This window comes from Ascaphus truei, chromosome 11 (assembly GCF_040206685.1).
Source record: "Ascaphus truei isolate aAscTru1 chromosome 11, aAscTru1.hap1, whole genome shotgun sequence".
Classification (NCBI taxonomy): domain Eukaryota; kingdom Metazoa; phylum Chordata; class Amphibia; order Anura; family Ascaphidae; genus Ascaphus; species Ascaphus truei.
The window spans coordinates 25,154,737-25,170,288 of NC_134493.1; the positions used below are offsets into that span (position 1 = coordinate 25,154,737).

The 15,552-nt window shown below is 39.3% G+C and overlaps 1 protein-coding gene across 3 annotated transcripts in view; it reads left to right on the top strand.

Moving 5' to 3' along the window:
- The window catches only part of CIITA (class II major histocompatibility complex transactivator), a 140,539-nt gene that overhangs the window by 100,010 nt on the left and 24,977 nt on the right, over positions 1–15,552 (top strand). For all 3 annotated transcript variants that reach the window (XM_075565345.1, XM_075565347.1, XM_075565346.1), the window contains 3 exons: positions 1,799–1,858; positions 3,086–3,214; positions 11,501–11,566. In XM_075565345.1, the coding sequence (XP_075421460.1) occupies positions 1,799–1,858; positions 3,086–3,214; positions 11,501–11,566 (255 nt within the window). The remainder of the gene's footprint in view (positions 1–1,798; positions 1,859–3,085; positions 3,215–11,500; positions 11,567–15,552) is intronic.

The window sequence follows — 15,552 nt, forward strand, 5'->3', positions numbered from 1 at the left end:
TTTTACCAAAATCCAACACCTATAAGTATTTTTAGTAATGTTTTAAAGTTAGGCAGTAAGCCCGGTGAGCTGAGGCTTCAGAGGGGTTTGATTTTCCGCTGGTCCCTTTTGTGCGACATCATTATAGTCTTCGAATAGCCAAGTTAGGGGCGTTATTTTTAAGGCGCTTGTCACCAACGTGCTACCGCTAAAAAGAACACATTTTTTACTGCATTTGATTAAAAAAATCGGCACCAAAATGTTGTCATTTTGGTGCCGGTCATTAGGTCTCGATATTTATCTGAACCAGGCTGACGCCCAAAAGTACCACCTGTGTTTTTATCCCCAGCAGTACTCCCGGCTGGTGTTAGCCTGATCTGGTTTATGTATATAATGGCCGGTGTAATACTCTATTAAAATATCGCATCCGGTAAAATCTTGATGACTTAGGACATACAAGTGCAGTGATAGCAGCTGCTATTTATTTATTTTTTTACCGGTGACAATTGTAACTTTTTTTTCACTGAGTTTGATGACTCTAGGCCAGCGGTGTGCAAAGTGGGGGGCGCTAGATTTTATTGAGGGGGCGCCGGCGCTTGCAGAGGCCTCGCGCTGTTCCCCCGAGGCATTTACATTAAACTTACCTTCATTCTGACACTGTGACCTGTTACCATGGCAACGCGGTGTCAAATGACATCACACGCCCGGCTCCATGGTAACGGGGTTACGTCACATGACGTCACGTGACCCCGCGGCATCATTTGACGCCGCCAGTGAAGTTAAGGGGGGCGAAATACGTAGGGGGAGCAGGAAATGGGGCGCAGCTCAAAAAGTTTGCGCTCCCCTGCTCTAGGCCTATGTATTCAACAAGAGTTTGCGGAGGCAGAGACCTTATCTGCTGGCTCCCTAATAAGGACGGCGCTGAATAAGGGGCGAAGAAAACAGCTTCCCATTCAGAGGTCTCTGAGGAATGCAGTGCGTTGTTAATTCCCCAAGTAGTCAAAGTGGACACATCTTGGCTTTTAGCACAGTTAGGTTTGTTTAAAGAAGCCAATTTGATTTGTTAAATTGTTTACAAAAGGTTGTTTTTAGCCGGCTACGTATAATTGTATTTATATTGTGCCACCTGTATAAGCTGCGCAGCGCTTTATAAAATTAAATGACAAGGTAAATAAAGTACAAATAATGAGGATGCGCGCAACAGGTCACTGACAACATAAGGGATCCTGCCCCAAAGAGCTTACAATCTAAGTGTTATGTGGGATTGCACCTTTTAAATGGACAATTCAGCCTACTTGCTGGGAAATGATTTGTAATTACTGCTGTTTTATCTAATGAAAATAATATAAACCCATCAGTGGAACACACGTGAGCATCGCTATAGGGGAAGATTGTCCTGGTAAATCTATGCTTTCTCCTTTTTGTCAGGAACGCAAACCCCGACAGAGACGCCCCTCAGGGACCTTATAGCTACTCAGACTGCAACGTCCTGATCGCGCTGCAGTATGAGTGGGGGCGAGGTCCCCGGGGGGGGGGGGCGTCTCTGTCTGGGTTTCAGTGTTCCTGACCAGGAGGGCAGGAACATTTTTGGAGTATGTCCCAATGGCCTTCCACTGTTTGGTAACCGTACCTGCCCTGCGATGGGGGCCTCAAATCCTGTGCATTGCTGTCCGTCAGCACTGAAGGGGTTAATCATTTACTTATTATTAGCATTACTGTTCATTGTTCCACTGACGTGATCTAAAGAAAATAAACTTCTGCCTGTACATTGTGCTAAACAGCTTCATTTACATCAAAATGGTTTCACTTTGGTTTGCAGCCTCGTCCCCACCATCAGCGCCGCAGCTACTATCGCCAGTATTTCCCATCACGATATCTGGTAAGAATAACGATGACATTAATTACTCTTCTTTCGGTCCCACAATCCTTTGTAGCCCTCCTCCCCCCCCCCTCCCCCACTCCCCCACTCCTCCTCTCCCCCTCCCCAGCAAGAGTTGCTGTTTTCGACAGCAGGGCAAGCCAGGGGATCGGTGACTGCCCCCGGTGCCAGAGGATCATCGCTGCGTGTGGGGGGGTCCAATCCAGAGGCATGGAACCCCGGCAGCACTGTCTCCGGAGCGGTGGCTTTAAGCTTTTTCAGCCGTGGCTCAGGAAGTCTTGCTGCATCTGTACATGTGTAGATGGCTTCAGCTTTAAAGCTGCAGACTAAGCAATATCCTACATGTGTTTTTTTTTTTTAAATAAATCAGTTCTGTACTATGAGGAAATACTTGTAGCATTTTTTTTTAAACAACTCTGAATTACATTTTTAATGTAGAATAATGTAACAAGCATTTTTTGTTTCTATAGTAACCATTTACAAAGTCACATCCCCTTCCTCTTCTGAAACAGGCTCTGGTACACCACTTTTTGAGCCCTGCCCTCTCTTTAGCAATGCAACAATTGTATCTAGTGACTGCCTGGTCACATGATCTTCCCCACAGAACTTTGCATCTTTGTTACTCTTCTGCTGCACTGACAGCCATTTAGTGAACCCCATAGCCGAATCTTCGCCGATCGATCACAGGAGAACGGATCGATCTGCAACTTAGCTAATTACTTATTGTGTGGATGTACATATTAAAGGGGGAAAAAATTAAAATAAAAAAAAGGTCAGCTTTGACTGCTGCTTTAAAGGATATGCTTGTTTAAAAAGGTACAATTGACAGCATGTTTTTCCAAAGTCATTTCTGTATTTACGGTAAATGCCACAGACAGTGGCTGGACTGGGAAGGGCAATGGAATGGTATGTGGGGCATTGAAGATTGTGTCTGTTCTCTACACTATGTGTTAACCTCCGTGTGAGCAGAGCAGCGTGCCTAAGCATACTGTAACATTTATCAGTTATCTTTTTTTTTTTTTTATGTATATTTATTGGGGTTTTTGCTTTAGATGTAGATTTTGGCCCATATTTACTAAATGGTGCTATTCCATGAGGCATCTTCTGTCACTGGAACGCACTTCACTGCCCATTCAAGTGTATGGGCCATAAGGTGTCTCCCGGATTCGGAAGGTGTCTTCTCAATAGCAGCTCTTAGTAAATATGAACATTTCTGTTTTCCATTAGGAATCCCCGCAGACTTTACAGGTAAAAGCATCCCGGGATCTCCAGATAGGAATAGTCCCTTTGCTCCCACGCCAGGCGACTTGCCAAGTTTACCAGAGTCGGCTTGTATGAGTCAATGTGTTGAAAATGGTAAGTGTCTTCTTATTAGGGATATTTTTCAAGAAAGATGTGTCAATACCTTTTATGGTACATCCCTATTGTATTTTTTAATGCCCATAATAATAATAATTAATGATTTGCTGCAGAATGTTATTTTACCCAAACAGGTCCTAGTTGCTTTAAATTAAGTGTACCAGGGTAGTATGTTTTAAGTTAGCATTTCTTGCAACAAGAAGGAATACTGTATGTGTTTGTAATTATCATTTCTTTATTGGTGTGTCTGTGGACGTAAAAGATTTGTGTACAGTGTAGGAAGCTCGAGCTTCCGATTAACCACTTTGTTACATAGATACATAGGTAATGGGGATTTTTCTATAGTACTGTAATTAGTTGCCTAATTTTCGGCGAAAAGAGTCAAGAGAACCCGTTCACATGTTTGATATAGTATTTAATAACGAACATATTGGTGTCTGGGACAAACGATAATCACACTATGTAAATATATCGATGATATATGTTCTGAAAGATAAAGAAAAATACAGAATAAATGCTGCACACCATGAACTGATAACTATAACTGATACTTGCTGTTACCGGTGCTCCTGATCCAGGGGGAGTCCCTGTCAATGAAAAACTCCAAAGTCAGCAAAAAACAGAGGGTTCAGGGCTCTATGGATTTCCAAAGAATTCGTTATATCAAATACACAACGTTTCAACCATCAAAATGTGGTCTTTCTCAAGTGAAGATAACATACACAATAAAATATCCACAATATATACTAGCTGCTGCTGGTTGGACGTGGTTCAGTCTGCTTGTTATTAGTGTTGCTGCCGCTGGTTGGACGTGGTTCAGACTCTACATCTGGGGATCTTGGTATCCCTTCAAATGCGCATGCGCGAGCGCTCATCATGGTCCGTCGTCCTTCCCGATGACGTCATCACATAATAACGTGATCTCCGATTGGCCCATCTGGGGATCTTGGTATCCCATCATCGCGCATGCGCGAGCGCTCATCACGGTCCCACATCCTCCCAGATGACATCATCTTGCTTTGGCGTGGTCCCTAATAGGCCCTTCTGTCCCACGATGTCGCAGAAATAATCTCCTGCATTCGTCGTCATAGGGATGTGTGCAAAAATAAATGCGTTATCAGCACATGAGAATAAAGTCCCTTCTTGTCCCATCCGTGAAATCTGTAGGGATAGGGCCATGGGCATATAGTATGACATGGTGGAGAGAGAAAAAACACAATGAGAGTCCGGTATTTAAAACAGTGATACCACATACTCACACCAGTACTACACACAAAGGGAGTGTGGGTAAAGGGAGGGGAAAAGGCCAAATCAAATTCATAATTAAATGTCAGAGCCAAGAAACATCATGGGATGAAGGTCAACACCAACAGCAGTATCACAATCCAGGAAATACATTATAAGTGTAATACATATCACTAAATAGGGAAATCCCTACATAGTCCCAACCATCGAGGATTAGAAGAGAAAGGCTTGACCTCTCTTCATCTTACATTAAGGAAGCTATTAACAGACATCTCCCTTAATACAAAAAGGTGAAAGTGCGCAGCTAATAGAAGGTGAGACACACAAAGTGATTACAATGTGAAATAAACAATATTGTGGACCTTATAGGTGTAGATACACTAATGATGCGTCTTCAGCCTTTCTTGGGGGGTGGCTCGACACCCCTAGAACTGGAGGAACAACATGAGAACAAGGCGCACAACGCACATAGTGAAGCACAATTATAAAAGTGAATTTTACTAAAGGATAATAAGTTCTGCGTACATCAAAATAAATACAATCAAGCAATGGATCAGTGGGGTTACCACACAGAGGGACAGCTGGAAACGTCGCTCTTCACCCAATGCAGGGGAGGAAGCAGGAGACCAGCGGTCATCTGTCCGGACAGAGGGTCCTCTAAGTCCGTAGATACCACTCACTCCGTCTCAGGGTGATAAGAGGGTAAGTCCACAGTGTATAGTCCCGCACACCAGTCCCGTAACAAGGTACAGCAGCCTCCGTCGGTGCCACCACTGCCAGACGCCAACAGCACGCCGCTTCTCCTTGTCGGCCGCCTGCCGATGACGTCACGGACTTCTGCTCTCCTGCAGTACACAGGGAAGCGTCCGCAGCAGCGCACAGCACACAGGGCGACACAGAGTGTAAAAAACAGGAAAGGCTGTCACAGGGGACAGGGGGAAATAAACCAAGGATGATCTTGGCCACAAATGGGTATAAAAAATGAGCAATAACACATTCCAACGCGTTTCGTAACACACAGTTTCTTCTTCAGGGAGCACAAGCAGCTGGGGGGGTGTACATACTTATATACCAAACAACCCCCAATCCGAAATAAGGTGTCATATTGCTGCACCAATCCATGAAGGTGCATCAAACTGCTCATTAAGGTTCTGCAAATACAGTTTCAATTAAAAGAAACAGAACATATACAGAATACAAAATACAATAAAAACAATACAAATATAAAATATTTAGGCGTCAGAATTCTGAAAGAGAGAAGCCACAATTAGAGCCATAAAGGTGCAAAATAAAGACAGACGTATATGTGTGTATGGTTGCTTAAAGATTAATACAGGGACCAAATATCTATATCTTCGTTTAACCCCTTAGGGGTCAACGAACTCATTTGGTAAATCCAAAAGGTTTCTTGGTAGGAGAGGCTTTTGATTCTATCGCCTCCCCTCCTTTCTTTAGGAACCACTTTAATGCCCTTTAACATTAGTTTTGAAGGGTCTTTATTATGATATAATGCATAGTGGCGGGAAAGGCTGTGTTTTTCATAACCAATTTTGATATTCCTGATATGTTCCTGTATGCGGATCTTTAAGCATCTTTTTGTGCGGCCTATATATTGAAGGCCGCATTCACAGTTAACCAAATAAACCACATGGGTTGAATTGCAATTAATAAAGGAATCAACGGCGAAGCTCTCACCAGTAACGAACAATTTGAATGTTTTCCTCTCAGGGTGTAGGTGCTTACATATTGAACACCTCCCACACTGGAAGTTACCAATTGGTCTATCACCAATCCAAGTGATTGGGGCAGGTTTAACACGAACATTACCCACATCACTGGGGGCCAATTAATTTTTCTGATTTTTTGCCCTCCTATATATAAATTTGGGGGCATCCAGAAGGCGGTCACCTAAAACTGGGTCATTACATAAAATTGCCCAATGTCTCTGAATAATTTTTTCGATTTTCTTATTAACTGAGTTGAAAGTTGTAATAAAAGGTACCTCTAGCATACTACTCTGGTTATTTATTTGTTCCTTAATTTTTGGGACTAACATTGTTTGTCTATCCATACAACGTACTATATCAAGATCTTTAGACAAGCTGGCACTCGAATATCCTCTTTCAAGGAATTTGTCAAACAACAATTTGGACTGCTCCTCGAAATCATGTTCCCCGCTACAGTTTCGTTTAATTCTAATGAATTGACCTCTGGGAATATTAGTAATCCACGATTTTTTGTGGTTGCTTCTTGCCATTAACAAGTTGTTGGCATCGATTTCTTTAAAGAAAACTTTGGTGGATATGGTCCCATTGTCTAGTGCTGTCAATTGCAAATCCAAAAAGTTAATACTGATAGGGTCAGAAACATGTGTAAAAACAAAGTTTTTATCATTGGTGTTCAAGTAGGTGAGGAAAGAGCAAATGGACAAATCATCCCCTCCCAGACACAGAGGATGTCGTCGATATAGCGACGCCAAATGATGATATGTTGTCTGAAGGGGTTGTTGTTCCAAATGCTCTGTAACTCCCACTGACCCATATACAGGTTTGCAAAACTGGGAGCAAATCTTGTGCCCATTGCAGTTCCGCAAACCTGTATAAAGAACTCTGCAAGAAACATAAAATAATTATGTGTAAGTATAAAATCAATGGATTTCAAAATAAATTAGTTGTTAAGGTGATGTAGTGTCGTATCTGCCTCCAAGAAAAATTTGACTGCCTGGAGTCCCTTGTCATGTGGAATATGAGTGTAGAGCGCCTGCACATCACAAGTGATCCATTTGTAGGTACTCTTCCACTCAAAGTCCTGAAAGGTGTGTAGGACAGAGGATGTATCTTTTAGATAAGATGGCAAAAGACTTACATAAACTTGTAAGAAGAAATCCACATACTGCGAAAGGCTCGCAGTAAGGGAATCAATTCCCGAAATTATGGGACGGCCAGGTGGGTTAGAGATGGACTTATGAACTTTGGGCAAATGATAAAATATTGGAATTTTGGGAGAAGCAGTAAACAAAAAATAGAACTCAGCTTGCGTAATGACAGTGTTAGTCATAGCTTCATCTAATAGTTCTTTCAAAAGGATGGTGAACTCACCAGTTGGATCCTTAGTGAGTAACCTATAGAAGGAGGTATCATAGAGCAGGCAGTGGTCCTCCTGTTCGTAATCCTTACGATTCTGGAGGACAACACCGCCCCCTTTATCCGCCTGTCTGATAATAAGATTTTCATTTGTTTTCAGACATTTAAGAGCTACATTTTCTTGAATACTTATGATGTGCCTAATGTCTCCCGGTTTAATTGTTTTCACCAGTCTAGAAAAGTCATTGTGCACCATATTGAAAAATGTATCAATATGGTGCCCCTTGGATTGGGCAGGGTAGAATTTAAACCTCATTTTAAATGGAGTGTGTCTGCATACCAAACTAACCATAGTCGGGTCTGCAGTCCTTATCTTATCTATGCGCTCCTTATCTTTCGTTATCTGTGGAGCTTTGTTTTCATTTGTAATAAAATGCCTTTTAAGAGTCATATTTCTCACGAATTTGTGAAGGTCTGTGTATAATTGAAAGCCATTAGGGCCACTAGACCTGGAGAAATTCAGACCTTTGTTTAATACAGTTTTCTGATCTTCGGTAAGAATCACTGTAGACAAATTAAAAATTCCCTTATCTAAGGGGATCCTAGATCTACACTTGAGTCCCTTCTCTTTGACCCTGGATCCTGCTCTCGTTCCTCGTCTGGTAATGATCTTTTTGTTTTTGTTTTCCCTACAGGGCTGTCTAAACGCTCCTGTCTCTTCTCCTTCTTTTTCTCTAAAGTTGGGGAAAATCTGCTCCTTAGTAATTCTAAAAAACGAGAACCAGACGGGGACTCATTGGCTGGGTTACTGGTATATACTTCTTTAGAGGTTTTTCTCTTCTCGGGCCAAATTTATTGGTAGAGGATAGAGGTTTTTGATTTTGATACCTACTTCTATCATAATAATTCTGTTTATTATTTGAGGCATGGTCAATATACCTATGCTCCTCTCTTCTATTTTTGGATCTATTTTGATAGTTGTCTTGTCGCCTATATGATACCTATATGATACCTCCTTCTATAGGTTACTCACTAAGGATCCAACTGGTGAGTTCACCATCCTTTTGAAAGAACTATTAGATGAAGCTATGACTAACACTGTCATTACGCAAGCTGAGTTCTATTTTTTGTTTACTGCTTCTCCCAAAATTCCAATATTTTATCATTTGCCCAAAGTCCATAAATCCATCTCTAACCCACCTGGCCGTCTCATAATTTCGGGAATTGATTCCCATACTGCGAACCTTTCGCAGTATGTGGATTTCTTCTTACAAGTTTATGCAAGTCTTTTGCCATCTTATCTAAAAGATACATCCTCTGTCCTACACACCTTTCAGGACTTTGAATGGAAGAGTACCTACAAATGGATCACTTGTGATGTGCAGGCGCTCTACACTCATATTCCACATGACAAGGGATTCCAGGCAGTCAAATTTTTCTTGGAGGCAGATACGACACTACATCACCTTAACACCGAATTTATTTTGAAATCCATTGATTTTATACTTACCCATAATTATTTTATGTTTCTTGCAGAGTTCTTTATACAGGTTTGCGGAACTGCAATGGGCACAAGATTTGCTTCCAGTTTTGCAAACCTGTATATGGGTCAGTGGGAGTTACAGAGCATTTGGAACAACAACCCTTTCAGACAACATATCATCATTTGGCGTCGCTATATCGACGACATCCTCTGTGTCTGGGAGGGGATGATTTGTCCATTTGCTCTTTCCTCACCTACTTGAACACCAATGATAAAAACTTTGTTTTTACACATGTTTCTGACCCTATCAGTATTAACTTTTTGGATTTGCAATTGACAGCACTAGACAATGGGACCATATCCACCAAAGTTTTCTTTAAAGAAATCGATGCCAACAACTTGTTAATGGAAAGAAGCAACCACAAAAAATCGTGGATTACTAATATTCCCAGAGGTCAATTCATTAGAATTAAACGAAACTGTAGCGGGGAACATGATTTCGAGGAGCAGTCCAAATTGTTGTTTGACAAATTCCTTGAAAGAGGATATTCGAGTGCCAGCTTGTCTAAAGATCTTGATATAGTACGTTGTATGGATAGACAAACAATGTTAGTCCCAAAAATTAAGGAACAAATAAATAACCAGAGTAGTATATTAGAGGTACCTTTCATTACAACTTTCAACTCGGTTAATAAGAAAATCGAAAAAAATATTCAGAGACATTGGGCAATTTTATGTAATGACCCAGTTTTAGGTGACCGCCTTCCGGATGCCCCAAATTTATATATAGGAGGGCAAAAAATCTGAAAAATTCATTGGCCCCCAGTGATGTGGGTAATGTTCGTGTTAAACCTGCCCCAATCACTTGGATTGGTGATAGACCAATTGGTAACTTCCAGTGTGGGAGGTGTTCAATATGTAAGCACCTACACCCTGAGAGGAAAACATTCAAATTGTTCGTTACTGGTGAGAGCTTCGCCGTTGATTCCTTTATTAATTGCAATTCAACCCATGTGGTTTATTTGGTTAACTGTGAATGCGGCCTTCAATATATAGGCCGCACAAAAAGATGCTTAAAGATCCGCATACAGGAACATATCAGGAATATCAAAATTGGTTATGAAAAACACAGCCTTTCCCGCCACTATGCACTATATCATAATAAAGACCCTTCAAAACTAATGTTTAAGGGCATTAAAGTGGTTCCTAAAGAAAGGAGGGGAGGCGATAGAATCAAAAGCCTCTCCTACCAATAAACCTTTTGGATTTACCAAATGAGTTCGTTGACCCCTAAGGGGTTAAATGAAGATATAGATATTTGGTCCCTGTATTAATCTTTAAGCAACCATATACATATATACGTCTGTCTTTATTTTGCACCTGTATGGCTCTAATTGTGGCTTCTCTCTTTCAGAATTCTGACGCCTAAATATTTTATATTTGTATTGTTTTTATTGTATTTTGTATTCTGTATATGTTCTGTTTCTTTTAATTGACACTGTATTTGCAGAACCTTAATGAGCAGTTTGATGCACCTTCATGGATTGGTGCAGCAATATGACACCTTATTTCGGATTGTGGTTTGTTTGGTATATAAGTATGTACACTCCCCCAGCTGCTTGTACTCCCTGAAGAAGTAACTGTGTGTTACGAAACGCGTTGGAATGTGTTATTGCTCATTTTTTATACCCATTTGTGGCCAAGATCATCCTTGGTTTATTTCCCCCTGTCCCCTGTGACCGCCTTTCCCGTTTTTTACACTCTGTGCCGCCCTGTGTGCTGTGCGCTGCTGCGGACGCTTCCCTGTGTACTGCAGGAGAGGAGAAGTCCGTGACGTCATCGGCAGGCGCCCCCACGAGGAGAAGCGGCGTGCTGTCGGGATCTGGTAGTGGTGGCACTGACGGAGGCTGCTGTACCTTGTTACGGGACTGGTGTGCGGGACTATACACTGTGGACTTACCCTCTTATCACCCTGAGACGGAGTGAGTGGTATCTACGGACTTAGAGGACCCTCCTGTCTGGATAAATGACCGCTGATCCTCTGCTTCCTCCCCTGCATTGGGTGAAGAGCGACGTTTCCAGCTGTCCCTCTGTGTGGTAACCCCACTGATCCATTGCTTGATTGTATTTATTTTGATGTACGCAGAACTTATTATCCTTTAGTAAAATTCACTTTAATAATTGTGCTTCACTATGTGCGTTGTGCGCCTTGTTCTTTTGTTGTTCCTCCATCTCCCTTAGTAGCTTCCTTAATGTAAGATGAAGAGAGGTCAAGCGACCATTAACATCTGAAGTAGGAGTTTTTCATCCAATGAACAGTCGCTTTGGAGTATATTTAATTACCCCCTGTAAGTTCATGTTTGCAGTTGTGTTCCTGCCTGCCTCCTTTCCCTTTGTGTATTATCATATATTCATAATAAATATGCTCTATAAATATTTAATGGCGTTTTAAACATGCTTTTCTTTGGCCAGAAAAGGAAACTTGTTGCCAGACACAAACATGTACTGAGATTTTACAACAGGAGGAAGCAGAAAACAGTAAGTTAAATGAGCTTTGTTTATGCCGGTTCAACTTCCTTATTCCTATTCCTTATTATTATTAAATAATAAATCAGATTTTCACTATGAGAAAATACTTGTAGCATTTTTTTTAAACCACTCTGAATGACATTTGTAATGTATTATAATGTAACAAGCATTTGTTGTTTCTATAGCAACCATGTACAAAGTCAGATTCCCTTCCTCTTCTGAATCAGGCTCTGTTACACCCCTTTTTGAGCCCTGCCCTCTCTCTACTAGTGCACCAATTGTTTCCAGTGACTGCCTGGTCACATGATCTTCCCCACAGAACTTTGCATCTTTGGTCCTCGTCTGGTACACTGATGGCCATTTAGTGAACCCCCGAGCCCGAATCTTCACCGATCGATCACAGGAGAACGAATCGATCGGCAACTGACACTAATTACTTATGATGTGGGCTGTATTGATGCACATATTAAAGGGGGGGAAATAAAATGTAAAAAACAATAACGGCAGCTTGGACTGCTGCTTTAAAACATCTTGTATATGTTGTGTATTTGTTGTTTGTTCATTTGGACTTTCATTTGCAATGCTTATACATTGCAAACAATCAGTGGTTTGCCTAGTCAAAGGGAACAGAGCCACAGGACCAGGTTTACTAAGCAGTGCTATGCCATAAGACACCTTCCGGCACTGGACAACACTTTATATCCCACCCAAGTGAACGGGCCACAAGGTATCTTCCAGCGCCAGTCACCTAGTAAATATGACCCATTTAGGCTAGATATTTTCATGTTGTTAAATATTTTAAAATGTGTCCTGCTTTGGGGTGTCTTGGCAATTATAGATCTCATACAGGACACCTACAAGCTCATATTGGACCCCCAAAATAACAAAAACATATATATAAGCATATAAGTGTCACAGAGGAGTGCTACTGAGCATGGCAATATATATTTTAAAACCAGAGACAGAACATGAAACACAAACAGAGCTCAGTGCACATCCAGCGAAACTTATACACGGTACAGTGCCTAAATATATATGTATAGATATCTATTAAATAAAATGGTCTTTTAGTTTAACATTTTGGCCAAATTGTTGTAAGCCCCTGAGCCACTGCACGGCAGATCACATCTCAAAGGTCCCTAACACTAATATAAATTCTTAATAACCTGTGCATTACCAGGAAGAATGATTTATAATAAATCTGTCAAAATTAGTTGCAAAGTTCTAAGTCTGATTGAAGCTTTTATTAACCTGTACATTACCAGGAAAAGCATTCTGTATTAGATTTGTCACAATCATACTGCAAGCAAGCAAGTTCCCCTGAGAGTGGGAGATGCTATGGAGTGAGCTTTTAACCATTTTAATGTGGGAGGGGGTGAGCTTAAATTAGGTATGAGGTTGCCACCCTCCAATCAGCTAAGACCAGCTGAACAAGAATTGTAAAACATACAGGACACCTACAAGCTCATATTGGACCCCCAAAATAACCACAACATATATATTGCCATGCTCAGTAGCACTCCTCTGTGACACTTATATGCTTATATATATGTTGTGGTTATTTTGGGGGGGTTCAATATGAGCTTGTAGGTGTCCTGTATGTTTTACAATTCTTGTACTCCCACTCTCAGGGGAACTTGCTTGCTTGCCGTATGATTGTGACAAATCTAATACAGAGTGCTTTTCCTGGTAATGTACAGGTTAATAAAAGCTTCAATCAGACTTAGAACTTTGCAACTAATTTTTACAGATTTATTATAAATCATTCTTCCTGGTAATACACAGGTTATTATGAATTTATATTAGTGTTAGGGACCCTTGAGATGTGGTCTGCCGTGCAGTGGCTCAGGGGCTTACAACAATTTTGCCAAAATGTTAAACTAAAAGACCATTTTAGTTAATAGATATCTATATATATATATTTAGGCACTGTACCGTGTATAAGTTTCACTGGATGTGCACTGAGCTCTGCCTGTGTTTCATGTTCTGTCTCTGGTTTTAAAATATATATTGCCATGCTCAGTAGCACTCCTCTATGACACTTATATGCTTATATATATCTTGTGGTTATTTGGGGGTTCCAATATGAGCTTGTAGGTGTCCTGTATGTTTTACAATTCTTGTTCAGCTGGTCTTAGCTGATTGGAGGGTGGCAACCTCCTACCTAATTTAAGCTCACCCCCTCCCACATTTAAATGGTTAAAAGCTCACTCCATAGCATCTCCCACTCTCAGGGGAACTTGCTTGCTTGCAGTATGATTGTGACAAATCTAATACAGAGTGCTTTTCCTGGTAATGTACAGGTTAATAAAAGCTTCAATCAGACTTAGAACTTTGCAACTAATTTTGATAGATTTATTATAAATCATTCTTCCTGGTAATTCACAGGTTATTAAGAATTTATATTAGTGTTAGGGACCCTTGAGATGTTGTCTGCCATGCAGTGGCTCAGGGGCTTACAACAATTTGGCCAAAATGTTAAACTAAAAGACCATTTTATTTAATAGATATCTATACATACAGCAAAACCCCGTTATAGCGCGACCCATTATAACGCGGTCTGAGCATTGCTCCCGAATTGAAAGCCTAATTTTGCCAGCTTACCTGCATCTCAAATCCTCCATTTTGCCGCCTTTCGCTCTCCTCTTCCAGCTGTCCTGTCCACATGCTCATCTCTCTCTCCTCTTCCTGCTGTCCACGTGCTCATCTCTCTCTCTGCCCTCGCGTGCCATCGGGTTTTTTTTTTTTTTTCAAACATTCAATTCAATGCTTTATTGACTACCAGACACAGACACAAATAAACAGTAATACATTTTGTACAAAACACATGCAGGGATTGAACTCGGGACCTTCTGATACCAATGCCTTGCCTCTTACCTCTACACCATAGGCTTGGTGTGACTAAACATAACCTATAAATATATTTATCCTCTACAACACAGTGCCACAGGTTACATGTCAATGTTAAATCTTAAGTCTATTTCTAGCTGTCTATGACATCACACAGCTCCTGTGGTCTCGTGGTAGAACTCTTGCCAACATATGAAAGGGTCCTGGGTTCAATTCCTGTATGAAATGGTATAATTAACTTTTTTAATAAATTATTATTTTAAATATATTGTTTAATTTATAAATATATAATTCTTTATTATTCTTTATTAAGTAATAATTATTCATTAATCAATAATGATGTATTAATAATAATTCATTATTAATCATTCTTTATGATTAGTTATGTATTATTAATAAGTATGATTATTAATTATTATTAACAGTTAATTAACTAATTAATAATTATTACTAAATACTTAATAATAATTATTATTAATACTTACTTATTAATAAAACGTATTAATACTTAATAATTATTCATAATTAGTAAGTATTAATAATTGTTATTAATAATTATGTATTAATAATTACTTAATAATTATTAACACCCAATTAGTAATAATAATTAATACTTAATTATTAACAACAATTATTAATACTTACTAATTATTAATAATTATTAAGTATTAATAAGTTTTATTAATAATTAATTATTAATAATTATTATTAGTAATTGGTTATTAATAATTATTAGGTATTAGTAATACTTATTAATTAATAAAAATTATTAATTGCTAATGATAATTAATAATCATACTTATTAATCATAATATAATTAATAATAATAGTATTATTAATTAATAATTATTAATAAATAATTATTACTAATACTTAATACATAATTATTAATTAATTATTAATTAGTTAATTAACTGTTAATAATAATAATTAATAATCATACTTATTAATAATACATAATTAATCATAAAGAATGATTAATAATGAATTATTATTAATACATCATTATTGATTAATGAATAATTATTACTTAATAAAGAATAATAAAGAATTATATATTTATAAATTAAACAATATAATTAAAATAATAATTTATTAAAAAAGTTAATTATACCATTTCATACAGGAATTGAACCCAGGACGCT